Raw genomic sequence first — 22,028 nt, forward strand, 5'->3', positions numbered from 1 at the left:
AAATGCATCAATTAGCCTACATGGTAAATCTTATCTATCTATCTATCTATCTATCTATCTATCTATCTATCTATCTATCTATCTATCTATCTATCTATCTATCTATCTATCTATCTATCTATCTATCTATCTATCTATCTATCTATCTATCTATCTATCTATCTATGTGTTTATTTTTGACCATTTATTACATAATTTATTGTTTTAAGGACAGTGGTTCATACCAATATATTATTAGTAGTAGTAGTATTATGTGTAAAATTCTGGTTTTGTTTTCCTAGCACAGATAAACTTATTTTTATATTAATTGGAATTTATTTATACCTATTAACTTATTTATTTATTTATTTTTATATGACAGTTCTGTTCTTGCCTTCATTCATTTATTCTTTCTATTTATTTCTGCCATTTCCTCATTATATTCATAATATTGTCTGGTCAGTATCTTATTGGAGCCTGAAGGACCGGATATAAACGAATATAAATAGATCTGGTTCTAGAACTCATTCAGAATTCCTTAAATTCTTAGGGATTAAACGAGCCCACGAAGATTCCCAAATATGGCGAGAAAACACATCCGCTGTTGTGTAAAGCAGATTTACCACAGTAAAACTGTGGATGGGCATTATTTCTCAATGCAGCCGAAAGGGGGCGTGGCTCGCGCTCGCGCACGGGTGTGTCTCTGGCCACGCCCACGATAGGTGACCCGCCCAGGTGTGAAAGTCACCGTGCACTTCCAGCAAGAACAAACACACCTGAGCGACACGAGAGGAGACAGTCCCTGATCCAGATTGAAAGGTAAATTCACTTTACTTCATTTAAATATCGCTTATTGATCATCTCCGACAGAACAGTGTGTGTTTGTGTGTATCAGGAGGTCAAAGTGTGTGTGAGGTAAAGATCTTTATCGTTTCTCATGGTTACTTCAGTAGCAGTGAAATGTGAGCTGTTGTTGCTGCAGATGTTACAAGTTTAATAACTTTTAAAACGGTTTTGTGTAAAATAATCCTCATTCTAATCACAAATCATCTGCTCATTAATAGATCCTGTGCTATGATCTGTGATCTTTGAATATGTACCATGGTAATACATTTATATTACATGTGCCATGGTATTTTTTTATTTCCATATTGCAGTAGCATTTTGAACATGTGCCATGGTATTTTGTTTTTTGTTTTTTCATGGTAAATATCATACACTACTATGCTATAAATCAGAGTGACATTGCATTACCTTCTCATACCATCATTGTACCATGGTATACTTTCTATATAGGGTGTTTAAGGTCATTAAGGTCATTTTTGATAATTATTGATTACATGTTCTCTGTAACGTGAGCTCCTGTAAATGGTTTGTGTGAAGTGTCAACATCAGACCTGTTGAGCAGCACCTGTCAGAGCGACAGTAATCATTAAAGAACAGAGTGACAACGCTTTATTAGACCGGCGGCTCATCTGTAGACTGTGACTCTGCATTAATTGCTTTCCCAGCGTGAGGAATGTGATCCGCCCGAGAGGTGAAAGTACTTCTCGCTCTGGTATTTGCCAGGACGGTCCTCAAACCAGCCGAACTAGAAGGAAGTATTGATGTTGGGTGTTCACAGACTCGCTCAACAATAGCGGCAGGAGCGGCTCTGTTGTGGCATGATAATTGGAGAAAGCAAGAAAAATGTTGGTCAGCTTTAGCAGGGTGTTTTTGCCCTGCCGACTCACTGCTGTTATGATTAATATAGATTAGTTCATATGAACCAACAAGCAGATCTTTAGAGAAAGTATTGTTTTTGGGAAAGTTCAGGGTTTGAAACATGCACACAGTGGATTCCTTCAGTGATCTCTGGATGAGAGTTCATGACGTGAGCAGAGAAACGATCATGAAGAGTGAGACGTCACGCAACGATTTACAGCGTTTGACTCATTAATGCACTCATCAGAGCATGACCAATCATTAATATCCACGTGTGTGATTTGTGCTTGCTAAGATTTGGACTTTGGAATTCAATTATATTTCTAATAGTTGTGAAATTCTGCTGATCATGGGTTCGATTCCCAGGGATGGATGGATGGATGTGTGGATGAATGGATGGATCCGTCCGTCTGTCTGTCTGTCTGTCTATCGATCACATTAATTGCTTTTAATTGATCATTTATTTGTTTGTTTTATTTATCTATCATTCTATCATCCTATTGTTCTGTCATTCTATATATTGTTCTATCTATCAATCTATCAGTCCGTTCTGTCATTTGTTCTATTGTTTTATCTAATGTTCTATCTATCGTTCTATCTATCATTTTATTGTCCGTTCTATTGTTCGTTCTATTGTTTTATTTATTGTTCTATCGTTCTGTCTATTGTTCTATCTGTCGTCCATTCTATTACCTGTTCTATCATATCTATTGTTCTATCGTTTTATCGTTCATTCTATCGTTTTATCAATCATTCTGTCATTCTATCTATTGTGCTATCAATTTGTCATCCATTCTATCATTCGTTCTTTTGTTTTATTTATTGATCTTTCGTTCTATCGTCCATTCTATTGTCCGTTCTATTGTTTTATTTATTGTTCTATCATTCTATCTATCGTTCTATAGTTCTATCATTCTATCTATCGTTTAATCTATTGTTCTATCATTCTATCGTTCTATCTATCATTCTATCTATCATTCTATCTATTGTGCTATCAATCTGTCATCCATTCTATCATTCGTTCTATCATTTGTTCTATTGTTTTATCTATTGTTCTATCCATCGTTCTATCCATCGTTCTATCATTCTGTCATTCTATCATTTGTTCTATTGTTTATCTATTGTTCATTCTATCATTCATTCCATCGTTCGTTCTATTGTTTTATCTATCAATCTATCTCTTGTTCCATCCATCCATCCACTATTTTACACTTCCATATTGTTATTCCATAATTCTGATGTCATTATTATAATTATAGTACATTGTAATGTGTCCAAACTCTCATATCGGTACTGATGTGAGCTCATAGATCATCTGATCTAAACCTGCATGTGGATCTTCAAAACATCCATAAACTTTGCGTTACAGTGAATAAACTGTCTGTTAATGCAGATCGAGTGGAAGTTCAAACTTGCCGCATCAGCTTCTTGTAGATCCCTTAATATTTGGACAAGGTTTGTGATCTTAGCAGAAACCTGTCAGAATGAGTCTCAGGAAGAGAACGGAGCTGATGTGTGATGTGAGGAATGTGTCCTGCTGTTTTATTTGTTTGTCTTTTGTATGTGATGTCAGGAAGACAAACGCTCGGGTATGTGAACCGCCTTCACACGCATTCTTTCAGTCGCTCATAACTTTTATTGTGCATCATGTCAGTCATCGATTTATTAATCCTTCTATGATGTTGCCATGGTGACCATCAAAAAACCCTGTGACTCATACCGAGGTGAAAGTGTCATTGTTACAATGTAACATTCCGTTTCCCGTCACATCCACAATAGAGGATCAATCCTCCTATTATAACACATATCCACCTCTTATTAGTCAAGCGCTGTCAGATGAAATCATGGAAGGATTTAATCAACTGACAGACATATAGATGGGTAGTAAAGCACTGTAATAGTGGCGACAGGGAAAAACCATCATGCCGTGTGTGTGTTTTAGTCTGAATGTGTGGAATGTATTTAAAATGCCTGAGAACGATCAGCTCAAGTATGTTCAGTATGAAGGTGTCACCCAAACAAACATATACACCCAGAATCAAAACTCTGAAAATATCTCATTATACAACAGCACATACTTCATTCTGTGTTTGCAGGTACAGACGGACGTTTATAATGACAACGTTGAAATGCAGTACAGTAACGTCAGAAGGTTTCTCGCAAAATATTCCTTTTACATTTCTGCATGAGATTTGAAGCATATGCATGTGTTTTTTTGTGGAAATGTACCATGGTAATTTTTTTTGCATGTTTGTTGTTTTCTACCATGATAATAACATATTTGAAGTACAATGTCAATACCGTAGTATATGATATGATTAGTATAATTTATTTGATGATTATTTCAAAGTGCCATTTATTGTTAGGGTGTATTCATCTATATGTAGGCTTTATGATTATTGTGACTCTGCAGCTAATTGAGAACACAGCATGCACACAGTGTTTATTTAGTCTGTTTGCTCAGTTACATGCTCGTCTTTCCATGCGACGCGAGGAGCCCGGGGCCAAAGAGACCAGCCCTGATCTGCTGTGTGTTCAGATGTTGGTTAGTTAGTGGCATGAACTGCAGCTTCGAAGGGTGTTTCTGTTCTGCTGACTGACCATGAAGAATCTCTGATGGATCTGTGTGATTATTTTTTAATTCTGTCCGTTGATCACTTTCCCATGACTGTCCTTGTTAAACTTTGAAGGCAAGTTATTTGTGTTGCTACCAACTGATTTGTACCAAAAATACCATAATATTACTATTCACTGCAAAAATCATCTTCTATAATAGAGTAATAGAGTGAAATTAAAATTAAAAACGGCATTCATTTTCTCCATAGGTACTTTTTTGTATTAACGATAAGTTATAAACTGTTAAAGTCAGCCCTAATGTGAGCTCAGAGGTTGTTAATAGATTGTAGTTGCTTCTGTTGAAGCCGTCAGCGCACATTATTTCAGCTTAGTTTTAAAATAATCGTGTTTAACAGCGGAATTCATCAGAGAGTCGAAACAAGCAAAAAAGATCTTGTTAGCTCCGCCCACTACCATAAAGGGACGCAAATTACGTAATGAAGTCTCTCTACAATCTCAAAATACTTAAATATGTGTATGTATGTTAGGGATGCACCCATATGAAAATTTTGGCCGATACCGATAACCGATAATTCTTTATATTTGAAAGCCGATAACCGATATATTGGCCGATAAATCAAAATCAAAATTTTTATATAATTTCTGAGAGCCTGATTACAAAAACAAAAGTCTCACCATTAAAATCCATGTCCCAAGCACACAATTATAATGTTCTCATTATAATATTATGTAGCCGATATAACAAATTTACGTTGTACATGTTGCACTTAACTATATTTCCCTTTTTGAAGTGATTTCAATCATATTTTTAAGCATTTCAAAACCATCATGGTGAACATCTGAAGTGTCTCAGCTGAAGGAAATAATGCATTATTTATCTGCTTTAATATATCAGGCAAATTTTCTTATCAGGCGGATAATAATATCATTAAAAATGAACATATTTCAGCCAATACCGATATTGTGGCCGATATATATCATGCATTCCTAATGTATGTGCATATTTTGCAATAAACTTGTTAATAATTTTTTTAATGTGTAGTTTAGTATATTTCTCTATTTTTTTAAATTTGATTATGCTGTTCGCAATGCTTTTTTTTTGTTTACGATAACTTATAAACCTTTAAAGTCAGCCCTACTGTGAGCTATGAGGTTTTTAATCGATGGTATTTGCTTCTCTTGTAGCCATCGGCCCACATTATTTCAACTTAGTTTTAAAATAATCCTGTTTAAAAGCAGAATTCATGGTGAAAAACTAGATAATGCTGTAGAAAATTCCACCAATCAGAGAGTCAAAACATGCAAAATGCGCCAAACATCTTGTTAGCTCCGCCCATTCCCATGAAGCGTCACAAATTACATAATCGAGTCGGTCTCTCTACAATCTCAAAATATTTAAATATTTGTATGTATTTTAGGGATGCATCGATACGATAACTGATAATCTTTAGATTTGAAAGCCGATAACCGATATTTTGGACGATAAATCAAAATCAAAATTTTTATATAATTTCTGAGAGCCTGATTACAAAAACAAAAGTCTCACCATTAAAAGCCATGTCCCAATCACAAAATTAATAATCCATTGTTTATCGCCTTTAATATATCAGCCAAATTTTCTTATCAGGCCGATAATGATAACATTAAAAATGAACATATATCACCTGATACCGATATTTTCCTTGTAGCTGGTTGGTTTGGCTCATGGCGCTTTAAAGCTTAAAATTGCTTAAAATAAGCTTAAAATGAGATTAAAATGGGTGTCAACAGCAGCAAAAATTATAAATTTATTACTTGAAATAATAGTTTAAAAAATGTAAATAATATAGACATCTAAAGAAAACAAAAATCAATTAAAAATGACAAAAAGCACAACAAACTAAATTTAAAATAAGAAAATACAATTAAAATTACTTCAAAATATCAACTAAAACTATAAATTATACTAAAACAACACTGCCGTACATGAGAATAAATGTACCCTAGTATTACCATGCTGTTTTGGACATGGTGCCATGATAATACCATGTTTTTGTGGACATTTACCATGTGTTTTGCACGCAAAGTATCATTTAAATTCCATCGCGCATGAGTATGGTAATCATTCAGATCTATGGTATTACCATCTGATACCATTACAGTGCCATAATTTCACCTAGACAGATTTTAAAGAGCGTATCTAAACCTTATAATGTCTCATTTAGAGTCGTGGTGTCAATCAGAATCATGTTTTTTACAGTGCAATATCATCAGTTGCAGTGATCAGGATGGATGTCTAAACATGTTGAGTGCAGTTATATTCTCATTTCACTTGCCTTTGGCTGCTTTGCATGTAATAATGGTTTTAGATGTTGTCTGTACCGCGGTAACGGCCACACCTCGCTGCCAATAACTCGTTCAGTAGTCGATTGACAGCAGGAATCTTCTTCTGTGTGTGTGTGTGTGTGTGTGTGTGTGTTTGTTTTGAATTGTCAGTCATCTGTCAGAGCCTCGTTGTTTCGCTCTCTTGTATTTCATTACGCTCTTATTTGCATGTGAAGTCGGTCGCCTGGTATTTTTCCACCTCCCTGAAGGATCGTCGCTCGTCTCGCAAACCCAGAACTTGGCATCCGCCCAATATTTGGTCACCAATTATTTTTCTTGATTGGGCTTCTGTCTCCGTCACAATTAAGCTCCACATCAGGGCTAATTGGGATGGAGTTTGTTGGTTTGTTTTTTTTAACTTAAAGTAAGTAAACTTTCCGTGAGGAGCAGACGCATATCGCCCCCTGTCTGCGGCGGTGTTGATGACACAAATCTTGAATATGCATCTTTAGGTTGTTTTCAGACGTTTGTCTGGTGTCTAGACGTCTGAATGTGTCGTTTTGTGTGCGTTTTGCTTGAATTATGACTTGCAGTCAGTCGTATTAATCCGTTGTTTCATTATAGTCTGACTTATTCAAGTATTTAGGATGCAAAAACTTAAACCAGACTGTCAACAGATCATCTGTCTTCTTTAGAAACCCACAATCAGATCTAAATCCAGTCCTTCATCAGCCGTCTGGACGGAAACTTCTGTTGCATTGACTGACAGGAAGACATCAGCATACATTTATCTGTTTTGAGTGGGATTATGGGTGATTTAATAATCAGATCAGCCTTTTTTAGTTAGTGATCGAGGAAATGAAGCTAACACTGAATGTGCATCTGTAACTCTTCTCTCTATAATCATTGGCCTATTGTTCAGCCAATTACACGAGGGCTTAATGGAAGATAAGTGGCCAGAGATACGGAACAGAGCATGCTAGTTGTGAAGCTCTCGAGATTATTAACAAAAGGCCTGAATGCCTCGTTTCCAGCTGTGCTGCTGATATTCCCATTGTAACACCTGGACTTCCGTTTTATTCGAGTCCGAGCTGCTGTCGCTCTGGCTGACATCGAGCCAAGTCCTGCGTCTCGCCGAGCTTCCAGAGTTTCCCCGATTCGCCTGCCAAGTTCGTCTGTTTTATTGGAGGGAAATAAGTAGGTGTGATCGTTCAAACAAGCCTCAAACCACAGGCTCCGTCTCCTGCTGGAAATCAGCTGCTTTCAGTTGCCTTTACTTGCTTTGTTGGTTAGTGATTTTTGGCCACAGATTATAAGAATTTATATCATATTAAAATTGAATTTGAATAAACACAATAATTAATTCTTGTAATTATTATTATTATTTTTATCCAATCTTTAACTGAAATAAATAAATAAATAATAAAGATGCACCGATATATCGGCCAAAAATCAGTATTGCTTTTATTGGCCGATATATCGGTGCATCTTTATTATTATTTATTTATTTCAGTTAAAGATTGGATAAAAATTAATAAAATTAAAATAATAGTTTAAAAGCAGTTGATAGTCAGGGCCAATATACCCTGTCAATCAAAAGAGGGCAGGACAATGCACTGAATTTGTGAAGAAAATGCTAAGAAACCAGTTTAATGTTCAATATTAATAGTAATTAAATGAATTAATAACATTCAGAAAGTTAAGAAATATTAATCTTCAGAATTTAGTTAATGTTAATATTAATTTGAGTAATGTGTTTATAACTGTTTACAACTGACAAACTGTTTCTTTCAAAATATAATAATTAAAAATATAATGACTAATTATTAATTAGAATGAAATTATCATTAATTTAAATGAAGGTATAAAAGGCAGAGACCCCAAACTATTTGAATCGTTATCGGTATCAGCAGATATCACTCTGAATAATCGGTACTGGTGGAGAAATTTAGTATCGTGCATCTCTAATAAATAATATTTTATTATATTTACTATTATTGTTATTATTATTTAATATTATTAATACAATCTTTAACTGAAATAAATAAATAAATAATAGTAATTTATTTATTATTATGATCATCATTTAAATTATTTATATTAATATTTTATTTTTTACTATTATTATTATTTGATATATTAATATTATTTTAATTTTATTAATTTATATATTTATTTTATCAAATCTAACTGAAATAAATAATGATATTTTAATAGTAATTTTAATATTATTATTATTATTAATACTTATATTTAAATAACAATATTTTAATTATTATTATTATTACATAATATTATTATAAATATATAAATTATGAATATTAAAATAATAATATTTATTTAAAAAAAAAATATATATATATATATATTTTTTTTTTTTTTTTTTTTTTTAAAATCTTTAACTAAAATAAATTATTATTATTTTAATTTTATTAATTTTTATATTTATTTTTATTTATTTTATCAATATATTTTATTGGTTGGTCTTTGGGCAACTGCATCACATTGCATTTTTTTATGTTTTATTTTTTTTTATTTTGCACCACTTGTTTGAAATTGGAAATATGACATTTTCTCATCCGTAGTCACTAAATTGAATACCAGCCAATGGAGCGGTTTCAAACTGGTAGACCATCCTGATCCAGCTGGTTTGAGCTGGTAATCCTCCTTTGACCAGTTACTGTGTTCTAAAAGCAGCGGATATCTTCTCGAGCTGATATTGGTTCTCATTGTGTTCTCACTGTGTCGATTCCCAGTCCTCTGGTTCAGCGTGGAACTGTGAGGTCGTTGCACTTCACCGAGCAACAGCGTCTTCTGTCTCCTAGCAACAAGAATCAGGGAGTGTTTGGATTTTGTCCAGGAGTGACTTAACGTAGAATTCCACTGGAATGAGTCATGTTGTCATAGCAACAGGAACTCGTGTAACAGATGGAACAGCGGCCAGCGAGTTTTTGGACATCAGCCAATCAGATGCTTGATATCCAGAATGTGTTTCAGTGTCGACAAGTTCATGATTTCAGGCTTTAGGTGGTTAGATTTACACCTGAAGGTGTGTTTGATATGAAATATGTGTCAGAATTTGAGATAACGGCTCTGTTTCAAATCCTGTGCAGACAGCTTGTGTGATTAACTCCCATCAATGTTAAAATGCTGTCTAGGTAGGCAGCTCACTAGGGTGATATAAATGTTGCTTTGAGTTTTCATTGACTGTGTTTGACAAAGACTCTGAAAGATCAGACTTCAACCCTGAGGGCAGTTCACATCATGGAAACATTCAAGCCAAGGTGTGAAGGTCAAAGGTGACTGACAATCATTTTAGCACTTTTGTCTTCAGCATTACTCGACTGAACAATCACAGATAAGGTTTGTTTTATTTTATTTTATTTATTTAAAATAAATATTTATTTTATTTTTCATATTATTATTATTATTATTATTCAAAAATTATATTTTATTTTCATATTATTATTATTATTTTTGATTGTTATTATTATTATTATATTTTATATTTTATTACCATCTGACTGAATGATCACAGATAAGGTTTATTTAATTTAATTTTTTATATTTATATTATTATTCAAAAATTATCATATTTTATTTTCATATTATTATTATTTTAATATTATAATAATATTAAAATAATATAATTAGTAGTATTATTATATTTTATATTTTAATTACTATCTGACTGATCACAGATGAGGTTTATTTTATTTTTCATATTATTATTATGATTGTAATAATTTGTATTATTATTATTATATTTTATTACCGCCTGACTGAATGATCACAGATAAGGTTTATTTTATTTTATTTTTTATATTTTATATTATTATTATTAGTATTATTATTATTATTATTATTATCATTATTATTTAATATATATTTTATTTTATTTTTAAATGTTTATTTTGTTTTATATTTTGTTTTACATCATTATTTAATTTATTTTTATATTTGATCATTCGGTCACCGTGAGGTCAGGTTTGTTAGGTTGGAAACTCCTCTAGATCTGAAACTCCTGACCGTACAGAAGGACAGCTGCTTATTGAACGTCTGAATGTATTTATCAGTGTTCGGTTGGTAATAATAAACCAGGTTTCTTTTTATCATAAAGCCTGTTTGACCTGATGCTGAGATTACTGTATATTGCACCACCTCTTCGAGGAATTGTGTGGGACTGAAGTTTATTTGACAGCAGAGGGGAAGTTGGATTAAAGCGGCGTGTGTTTTGTTACCATGAGCCCTTCACCTCTTAAAACTTTACTGAGCGATATTTAAAACAACCCCACCCAGACACACACACACACACACACACACTCACACACACACACACACCCTGCTGGAGGAGAAGGTTTACCACCCCACCCACACACACCCTGTTCCCAGCATGCCTTTCACCCACATGCCACAAAACACTGTCACACAGAACTTTGTACATGTTTTCATTTGTTGAACACATGATGTAACACACGCTTCAGGACAGATCGTGTGTGTGTGTGTGTGTGTGTGTGTGTGTGTGTGTGTGTGTGTGTGTGTGTGCGTGCGCGCGCGACTGTAACCTTATAGTTTCTGTAATTTCAGAGTGAATATCATATTCCTCATGAAGTAAAATAAAGAAAATGAAGCCTATTTTTAGGACCATTATAATTTTGTTCAATATGTGTGTGATCCTGGAGCACAAAACCATAAATCACACGGGTGTATTTGTAGCAATAGCTACTGTATGCGTCAAAATGATCGATTTTTGTTTTATGCCAGAAAACATTAGTATATTAAGTAAAGATCATGTTTATATCATAAATATATAAAAAATGTATTTTTGTGAGTGGATATGCATTGCTATACTTCATTTGAACAACTTTAAAGGTGATTTTCTCAATATTATGATTTTTTGGGGTTTTTTTGCACCCCCAGATTCCAGATATTCAAATAGTTGTAATGCGACTATTTTCTTTCTATCAAACTTTCTTTCTTTATAGTTATTTTTCCTTTATTTTTCTTTTAATTAAACTTTTACATTTTGTTTCTATTCAGTTGTTTTTTTGTTTTTGTTTTTATTTGATTTTATTTTTCTTTATAGTTATCTTTTCTTTTTTATATTTTATTTCTAATCTTTTTTTTTTCTTAAATACATTGTTTGTTTTTATTTTATCTTTCTAGTTATTTTATCTTCATTTTACTTTTAAGTACATTTTATTTCTATTCATTTTTTATTTTATTTTTATCTTTCTTTTTTATTTTCCATTTGTTTATCATTTATTTGTTTGTTTTTATATATTTTTTATATTTTTTTTTTTATTGGTTTCTTTATATTTATTTTTCTCTTCTTTGTTTTTATATCTATGGAAAGCTTATTTATTCAGCTTTCATATGATATATAAATCAAAATTTCCAAAAATTTTGATCCAGGGTCAAACACACACACACACACACACACACACACACACACACACACACACACACACACACACACACACACACACACACACACACACACACACACACACACACACACACACACACACTAATATATATATTAATATATATATATATATATATATATATATATATATATATATATATATATATAATATTATTTTTATTTTTTTTCAAAGAAATAAATATATTTTTATGTTTTTATTTCTCATTTTTCAGCTCAATTCAATTCAAATTTTGTTTTCATCTGATAGTTTTGCCACTGTTAAATGGATAATATAACTTAATATTATGAATTATCTTTTAAACTCAACGGCGACAGTGAACTACAGTAAGGGAGAAAAAATGTTTGACTTTTATGTTGTTGCAAATCAATGAAATGCATTTAAGAGCGTCGGTCAGTGTTTAATGGTCAGCTGTTATTGAGAGTTTTATCAGCGTTCGGTTCAGGAATGTGACCTTGCTCCTGGTTTCTGTTTGAGGGAAAACATCTGTCCTGTAAACTGCTGGAGCTTGTAAATAAATCAAGGAATATTGGAGAGTTTCTCTGTTCTTGTACTTCAGGATTCTGTTACTGGCCGTTTCTTTGTCATGAACTGTGAAATTTACTATCAAGTTCTGAGCGAAAACAGTTTCATCATCAAATCATCATCAGTGTCGAGTTTCGTTCACAGTTTTTAAGTTAGTCTGTTGTTATTCTACCGAGCTAGACTATGAATGTCATTTACATACTGAGATAAACGAGTGTGAAAAGAGCTAATCAAATGACAGTTCAGCAGAAACCTCTGAAAGCTGTAGTTATTCACACACACACACACTGTTGCAATGCAAAAGCACTGAAGTTTAACCCTTGTCATCGTGAGCGTCAGTTCAGTTTCTCAAGGATTTGTTTCCACTCTTCCTCGTGGTTCTCCGGCAGTGAATGATGTGGGATATCTGCTGGATTACTGTGGATTTCGTTTCTCTACAAGAATGTTTTTTTTGCGTAACACTCTTAGTTCTCATAGACAGACTGATGATGTCACCGTTTCCCACAGTGCACTGGGATCGGCCGTGGCGTGTCTCTGTCTATGCTGAGACTCTTGAAAAATAAATGCGGTTGTTTTGCATTTTTAATCCAGTTTAATTCTAGACTAATGAGTCACGGATGATGTCACGCCTGGTTCATTACAGAGTCACACTAAAAGTTTTTGAAAGAGTCTCTTCTGCTTATTAAGACTGCATTTATTTGATCAAATACAGTAAAAACAGTGACATATTATTACAAATAACTGTATTGGAGTGATTTCTGAAGGATCATGTCACACTGAAGACTGGAATAATGATGCTGAAAATCACAGGAATAAATTACACTTTACTATATATTCACATAGAAATCTGACGTTTTAAATTCTAATAATATTTCACAATTTTGCTGATTTTATTGCATTTTTAATTAAATAAATGTAGTCTTGGTGAGCAGAAATGACTCTTTCAAACACATTAAACATTCTTTGACTGGTGGTAGTGTATGATATCAATGAATATTTATGAAATAAAGTGTTTAATATCATGTGCATATAGAAATGTCACATATGCATAATACAGAAATAGTAGTATGGTATGTTAAAAAGTGATATATTAAGAGTTTCCGCAATTATTCAGTTTTTCTCAATGATGCAGTTTAGGTGTTTGTGGCGAATGTTGAATTCAAAGTCATTTGCACACTGAAATGATTAACATGCAGCAGGACTTTCTCTAACGGCGCGAGTTGATGATTAGTTAGAGGATGAAATAAAGACGTGTTGTGTTCAAGAGCATGAAAAAGAGTTTCTGAACTCCCTGAAATTGAGTTTTCTTCACAATATTCCTCATTTACATAATTTATGCGCAGAATAAAGGGGCGGGGCCTGGTTGAGTTAGTTGGTAGTGTGTTGAAACTGGCGGCTATGGTAAGGGGCGGGACATTTCCCAAACACCAATCACAACACACTGCTCCAGCCGACCAATCAAAGCACAATGTGCTTTTCAGAAGGCGGAGCTTCATAGAGACAGGAACTAAACAGAGCGTTACTGACAGACTGGGAAGAGAGGAGCTGCAACAATGAGGAAAATAATCAACATTCAAGCTAGTAGAGCACAAAAACAACATCAAGAGCATAATGTGGCTTCTTTAAGATGGAGGCAGGAGACGAGTGAGATGTTGTGATTGTAGGAGCAGATCAGACAGATTGAAGTCTTCTGTCCGTGTTTTTCTCCCATCTGGGACTGAAAATCTCCCAGCAGCTCTGAGGTCCAGCTCCGTCTGAGTCCATTAGTCGAGTGTGTGTGTGTGTGTGTGTGTTATAGTGGCACTTAATCAGATGAAATCATCTATTTTATGATTGTGTGTGTTTGTCAACAGTGTTTTGCTGAAGAGGACTGAGAAACTGAAGAGTAACAGCAGAAAAACAGCATGTGAGTCTTTCATTAACACACATTATTCATGACAGATCACTGGAATATGAATATTAATTCAGATATGTACATCGGTTTCACGACTATTGGAATGTGCATGAAGTAATAATCTGTTCAGAGTTATATAATGCTATAATGTTTGTTCACACACACACACACACACACACACACACACACACACACACACACACACACACACACACACACAGCTGCGTTACACAACGCATTAGATGTAATTATCATAATTTGCAGACAGATATAACATCAGGATGTGTGTCCAGAAGTTTAAGTGACAAATCAGACTGATCCCAGCATGCTTTGCTGCAGACTTGATCTGTGTATTAGTGTGTGTGTGTGTAAGTGTGTGTTGTTCTGATCTCTGTGTAAACACACATCATGTGCTACTTTTCTTTCTTTCTTTCTTTTTTTCTTTCTTTTAATTAAATTTTTACATTTTATTTCTATTCATTAGGTTTTTTTATTATTTTCTTTCTTTCTAGTTATTTTTTCTTTTTTACTTTTAATTATTTTTTTACATTTTATTTCTAATGATTTGTTTTTTTTTATTCTCTTAAATGCACTTTTTTGTTTTTATTTGTTTATCATTATTTGTTTGTTTTTTGTTTTTTTTCTTTTATTTTATCTTTCTAGTTATTTTTTCTTAATTTTACTTTTGATTTTTTACAGCTTATTTCTATTTGTTTATTTTATTTATCTTTCTTTCTTTTTTATTTTTGTTTGTTTTTAGTTATTAATGTTTCTTTAATTCCTTTTTTGTTTAATTTATTTTCATTTTTAATTTATTTTTATTATTTTCTTTCTTTTATATTTTTTTCTTTCTATTTATTTTCTTATCTTTGTTTTATATATTATTTGTTTATTTATTTTTATCTTTCTTTTTTATTTATCATTTCTTTTTTTGTTTTTAGTTATTAATGTTTCTTTAATTCCTTTTTTGTTTAATTTATTTTCATTTTTAATTTATTTTTATTATTTTTTTTTCATTTATATTTTTTTATTTCTATTTATTTTCTTATATTTGTTTTATATATTTATTATTTGTTTATTTATTTTTATCTTTCTTTTTTATTTATCATTTCTTTTTTTGTTTTTATTATTAATGTTTCTTTCATTCCTTTTTTGTTTTATGTTTTCTTTCTTTTTTTTTTTGTTTATTTTTTATTGGTTTCTTTCTTTCTATTTATTTTTCTTATCTTTGTTTTTATATTTATTATTTGTTTATTTTTTATCTTTTTTATTTTTATTTTATCATTTATTTATTTGTTTGTTTTTATTTATTTATTATTAATAATTGTTTCTTTCATGCCTTTTTTGTTATTTTTTTTCTTTATTTTTTATTTTATATATATTTTTTATTGGTTTTGTTCTTTCTATTAATTTTTCTTTTTGTTTTATATATTTATTGTTTATTTTTATTTTTGTTTGTCTTTCTTTCCTTTTGTTACTTTTGTTTCTATCTATCTAATCTCTCTCTCTCTCTCTCATTCCTCTATAATCCCTCATTCCAGCAGCTGTTACGGTCAAATTAACTCTTTAACAGGACCCTGATTTGCATATTAACCCTGTTAATGGTTGTTGGTAGTCTTTGTTCTGTGGCTGACATGAGCGGCGAGCGTCTGTCAGTAAATCCTCTCGAAGTGTCCTCGATTCACCTTCATTAGCCACACAAATCAAGTCGAAGCACATCTCTGTGTTCAGGGCGTGTCTCCTTCCTCTTTACAGTAAATTTACTGTCCTTTAAGAACCTCTCGCTCATCATATCTGATCTCTATTGTGGCGTCGTGTTGGGTTTGGCTCTGCTCTATTTTTTGTTGTTGATTTATTGCATCGACTTGCATTCGAAACTGAAATTAGTCTGGTCCGTCTTTCAGAACTGACTCAAGTTGTTACTTGTCGTGGGAAATTCATGACAGTCCGCCAGAACGCTTGTGAAATAATCGCTTGATTTCCTCAGAAGAATGAACCAGAATCCATGTAATCCCATGAGCACTAAATGTGTTGCTCAGCCTTTATGATTTCTGTGCCTTTATTTGAGGACAAAGTGGTTTAATGTGAACTGAAGCGACGCGTTATTGTGTGTTCAATCCTTCGCATTGTTTCCAGCAAAGCAATTCAAATAGAAACTAAACCATTAAATCAGAGATAATGAACATTTGATATTCAGGTGATTTCTGCAGTGTTTCTGTCAGCTGCTCATAACAGTTTCATAATTAATCACATGTAGTTCTGCAGGCCTCAGCGCGGCTTTATTCTCGCCATATTGAACTTCTTCATCATCTTTTGTTCTTCTGTATTCCTGAAGTTTTCGTTCACTCCATCTCTGGTTATTTCTGTCCTGTTTGTCTTTTGTCCCTGGAAAGAAACGATCGGCAGATCTCACCTCATAAATTAACACGGATGTGATTGGAAAGGACCGATCCGTTCGCACCTGTTTCAGATGGAGACGCTCTCGTCTCATTATCCAGCCTCATCTGTCGCTCACACGGAGTCTGATTGGTCGAGAGAAGCTCAGCGTGATATTGTGACTGTTTGGCTTGAATTCACAGTAGTAGTGCTGTTCGTCAATCATCACTAGTGCTGGAGCTTATAGTGCGCTGATGGAAACCTCTAGTGCCAAGTGTTAACCCTAATAGCCTGAAACACTCACAACACCCTAGCAACTGCATAGCAACAGCCTGAAAACAGTCAGAATACCCTAACAACTTCACAGTAACGGCCTAAAACACTCAGAACACCCTAGCAACTGCATAGCAACAGCCTAAAACACTCAGAACAACCTAGCAACTGCATAGCAACAGCCTGAAAACAGTCAGAATACCCTAGCAACTGCATAGCAATAGCCTAAAACACACAGAGCACCCTAGCAACTGCATAGCAACAGCCTGAAAACACTAAGAACACCCTAACAACTTCACAGTAACGGCCTGAAACACTCAGAAAACCCCAGAAACTGCATAGCAACAACCTAAAATGCTTAGAACACCCTAACAACTTCATAGTAACAGCTTATGAAGCTCAGAACACCCTAGCAACTGCATAGCAACAGGTTAAAATACTGAGAACACCCTAACAACTGCATAGTAACAACCTAAAACACTCAGAACACCCTAGCAACTGCATAGCAACAGCCTAAAACACTCAGAACACCCTAGCAACTGCATAGCAACAGCCTAAAACACTCAGAAAACCCTAGCAACTGCATAGCAACAGCCTAAAACACTCAGAAAACCCCAGAAACTGCATAGCGACAGCCTAAAACACTCAGAACACTCAAGCAACTGCATAGCGACAACCTAAAACGCTTAGAACACCATAACAACTTCATAGTAACAGCTCAGAAACACTCAGAAAAAACTAGCAAAAAAACTGAATACCTTAGTAACTGCATAGAAACAGCCTAAAACACTCCGAACACCCTAGCAACTGAATAGCAACTGTCAAAAAACACTCAGGACACCCTAGCAACTGCATAGCAACAACTTAAAACACTCAGAACACCATAGTAAGGGAAGTTGAAATGTTTCCAGGGTTCCTTACGAGGGCAAAACAAAGTTGTGATGTGTGTGTGCATCTCTCTCGACCTTCTGCCCGCTCCCTGTGGGCGTCTCTTGGCTTTCTGAGAGGTTTATTTGCTGAGAACTGACCTCTCCTCTCGTGTCCTCTGGGCGCCATGTTTCCTTCAGACGACTTTCTCTGGAGTCATCCAGGAGAAAACAAACACAGATTCATCACATATGGGATTGAGATGGATTATGCAATATTGACATTATAGCATGACCTTACTGTTTTTTTGAATGTATTCATAAGACACTTCAGTTCACCTCGTGTCTAAAAGCACCAGTTGTTTGTGGTTTACTGAACTTCTGCTTTTCCCAGGTGTCTGAATTCTCGTTTTCCATGCGATCGTTGTGTCCGTCTGAGCGAGGGCGGCTGATTGTGATGTGTGTAGTGTGTGTTAGCGAGCCGTCAGGGGCCGCGGGAGCCCGGTGGGGTCGTACGCTGGTGTATTCACGGACCTCATTTCCAAACGCACTGTAAACAAGAGGTTAAAGGAGGTTCAGAGGCGGCTGCGTTGAACAGATGCTCACGGCTTACACACAAACACACGTCCAATTCTCGATCGGATCGCTGTCGTGTGCCAAAAGTGACGTCCGGCCTATAGGAAATCTGACATCTTCATCCTTCATTCAAATATTATTAAGAGTTTGTAAGCATATTGTGTAGTTGTGCTTGCATTCGATTGTTTTATTTGTGATAACTCGGTGAAACGTGACAAATTGTGCGACATAATTTTTGTACATATAACAATACAAAGAAATTATGAATGCATGCAAAAACAAGAGAACCAATGATATGATATACCAATCCAGTGGTATCTATCTATCTATCTATCTATCTATCTATCTATCTATCTATCTATCTATCTATCTATCTATCTATCTATCTATCTATCTATCTATCTATCTATCTATCTATCTATCTATCTATCTATCTATCTATCTATCTATCTATCTCTATCTATCTCTATCTATCTATCTATCTAAACCAATGATATTAATAACTAATTATGTTGCTTTTTCTTTTTTTTGTAGCTGTACTTTTTTGTCAGATTAATAGTTTAGAGTTTTGTTTTTCATGCATATTTAAAATATTTTAAAAATATTTTCCTCATAAAAAAAATATTTTGTAGTTTGTTTAATCAAACTTGTAGGGTCATTAAACACAAATTTCCCCTCTGGACGTCACTTTTGGCCACTACTGTAGATATCTTAATGATTTTCTGCATAATCAGTCTTTTATCTTAATATTTTCCATATTGCTGAGGTTTTATAGAGTATCACAGTCCTTTTAAGCTATTATATCCATGTTTTACTCTGTAAATTGCACTGATTATTATTAGTATAAATAGTTAAGATGAATAGAATCAATGATAATGTGAAATAATGCATCTTACTGATTACTGATCAATATTACTGGTTACTCTACATTTCTGATCTATATTAATTGATCACCTGGTTTGTTTTTAGAGATTCTGAAGCACATCTGTGAGGTTTTTCCTCTCGTATACTTTGAATACGATCCGTTCTTGTGCTTTGGGAGGTGATGGTCACTTCATAGAGCACACTTTACAGTGCTTTCCTCCACTGATGTGTGCAAACACATCGCCCTCTAGTGGAGAAATCACAGACTGCAGACAGAGCTTGTCAGTGCATCTTTTGAGGAATGATTTTGCAGAAATTGTATATTTTTTTTTAAATTGTTGGATGGATATTTAGTGTGTTTATCTAACCTTTCACTGAGAAATGTGCTTAATTGTCATGCAAATAAAGTCACTATGTAATGTTGGTTTTTGGGACGCTTCATGCTCCAGATGTGCGTTTATTTTATTCTCCATCTTCTTTGTGTTGTAGTTTTATCTCCAGAGTTGCTGAAGTGCATCGTGGGCAACACCTCCGGCTTGTGTTTACGGGAGCAGGATTGCTGGGAAAAGACATCTGGAGAAACTGAACCAACTGAGTGACAAACTGACCAACGGGATGCCCGGAATGAGTGCGCAGGAAACCAGCACGGTAAAAACAAACCTCTGAACAACACCGATATAAACACACACCAGCACACCCGGACCATTCGCCGTGTTTCTTTGCATCTCTTCATCTAAGAGTGTTTATTAACAAGATTAAATGGTCAGAAATCTTACGTTTAAAAAAAAAAAAAATATGGCAGGAAATGATGTCACCATAATTAAGCAAGCTTATGATATATATTGGAGCTTCAATTTCAGATTTCAAAAATATATTACACTTCTTACACTCCAAATCTATATGAAGAAATGGGTAACTTGTGGCTCTTACAATGACCATAAATAGCAATATAATGTAAGTGTGTGTGTGTCTTTTGATATGTATTCCTCTAAACTGCTCCAGATGTTGCTGATGTTGAGCGTGGATCTCACGGAGCATCTGTCCGCTCACCTGGCAGCTTCTCACGCTCTTCTCCTCCGTCACGTCTCGTTTTTTTCTCATTCTCCATGTGTTGTCATTCAGGGACACATTCTGTTGTTTCGCTCTTTTCTCCAGAGATTTTGACGTCGCCTTTTGATGTTGAGGAACATTAGTGGGATTTTATTGCTGATGAATTAGATTTGTAAAACCCGTGTGTTAATAATAAAGAGGCTGATATATAGGAAGAAGGCAAACTGACAAACTCAGATGTTCTTAAAATTACTCAAGAAGCAGAATATAAGATATAAATTCTCTGAAAAATTGATCAAAATGAAATGTTTAAGCTTAAAACGAGCAAATATCTGCAAACAGGGTCAGAAAAATACTAATTTTTGCATACGGCAGTTATGCTTTATGAATACATTACTAGTGTGTGTGTGTGTGTGTGTCAATCATCACTATCGCTGTAACATTTAGTTGGTGTCTTAAAGCCTTTATATATAATGCACTATTTTAATGCATAGTGTGATGAATAATTGTAACCACATTATAATTCGTATGTTACACATTTTGAAAGTATAATGCATTAAAACACATGACAATTTCAGATGTAACAAGGAATCTGCAAATCTTATAATTGCAGTTATTTATAATGCATTATGATGAATACCTTTGTAATGCATTACAGGCTTTAAGTGTTAGCAGAGCCTCTTCAGAAACCACATGACAATGTAAAATAGACACTAAATCTGCTAGCGAACACATTCTGGCAATCGTCCACGCTTTTCTCGGACATTCGCCGCTCGTGTTTTGGTGTTGATGTAGAAATGTAGTTTTATGTTGTGAATTGAAGCGCACAGACTCACTCTGAGTGATTTGAGCTCAGGATCGCAGGAAACTGGGTCAGAGCGCATCCTGAATCCAGAGCCATATGTTACTGTACCAGAGCCTGAGGGAGACACACACACACACACACACACACACACACACACACACACACACACACACACACACACACACACACACACACACACACACACACACACACACACACACACACACACACACGCATACGCACAAACACATACACACACTGACACTCACATACAGGCATGCATATATACACACACACACACACACTCATACACACACATTTACTCAGTTGCACACTCACACACACACACACACACAGGCACATGCACACACACACACACACACTTAGTTGCACACTCACACACACACACACTCACTCACTCACTCACATACACTCGCACACACATACACAAAACACACAGGCACATGCACACACACTCACAGACTCACACTCATTCACTGGCACACACACACACGCATTCGCACACACACACACACACGCATTCGCACACACACGCACGCACACACTGACACTCACATACAGGCATGCATATATACACACACACACTCACGCATACACACACTCATACACACACACACACACATTCGCACACACACGCACGCACACACACACTGACACTCACATACACACATGCATACACACACACAGACTCACACACACTCACTCGCATACACACACACACACACACACACACACACACACACACACACACACACACTTAGTTGAAC

General features: G+C 34.4%; 1 protein-coding gene across 3 annotated transcripts in view; it reads left to right on the forward strand.

The window, feature by feature from the left end:
* The first annotated feature begins 707 nt into the window (after positions 1-707).
* The window catches only part of LOC137013137 (myosin heavy chain, embryonic smooth muscle isoform-like), a 39,124-nt gene continuing 17,803 nt past the window's right edge, over positions 708-22,028 (forward strand). The window contains exons 1-3 of one of the 3 annotated variants that reach the window (XM_067376761.1): positions 708-798; positions 14,390-14,442; positions 19,875-20,033. In XM_067376761.1, coding sequence (XP_067232862.1) covers positions 20,001-20,033 — 33 coding nt within the window. In that variant the 5' untranslated portion in view covers positions 708-798; positions 14,390-14,442; positions 19,875-20,000. Of the gene's footprint in view, positions 799-14,162; positions 14,310-14,389; positions 14,443-19,874; positions 20,034-22,028 lie in introns of those variants that run through there. The other 2 variants (XM_067376763.1, XM_067376762.1) reach the window with 2 other exon arrangements.

The sequence above is a fragment of the Chanodichthys erythropterus genome, chromosome 22 (genome assembly GCF_024489055.1).
Source record: "Chanodichthys erythropterus isolate Z2021 chromosome 22, ASM2448905v1, whole genome shotgun sequence".
NCBI classification, from domain to species: Eukaryota; Metazoa; Chordata; class Actinopteri; order Cypriniformes; family Xenocyprididae; genus Chanodichthys; species Chanodichthys erythropterus.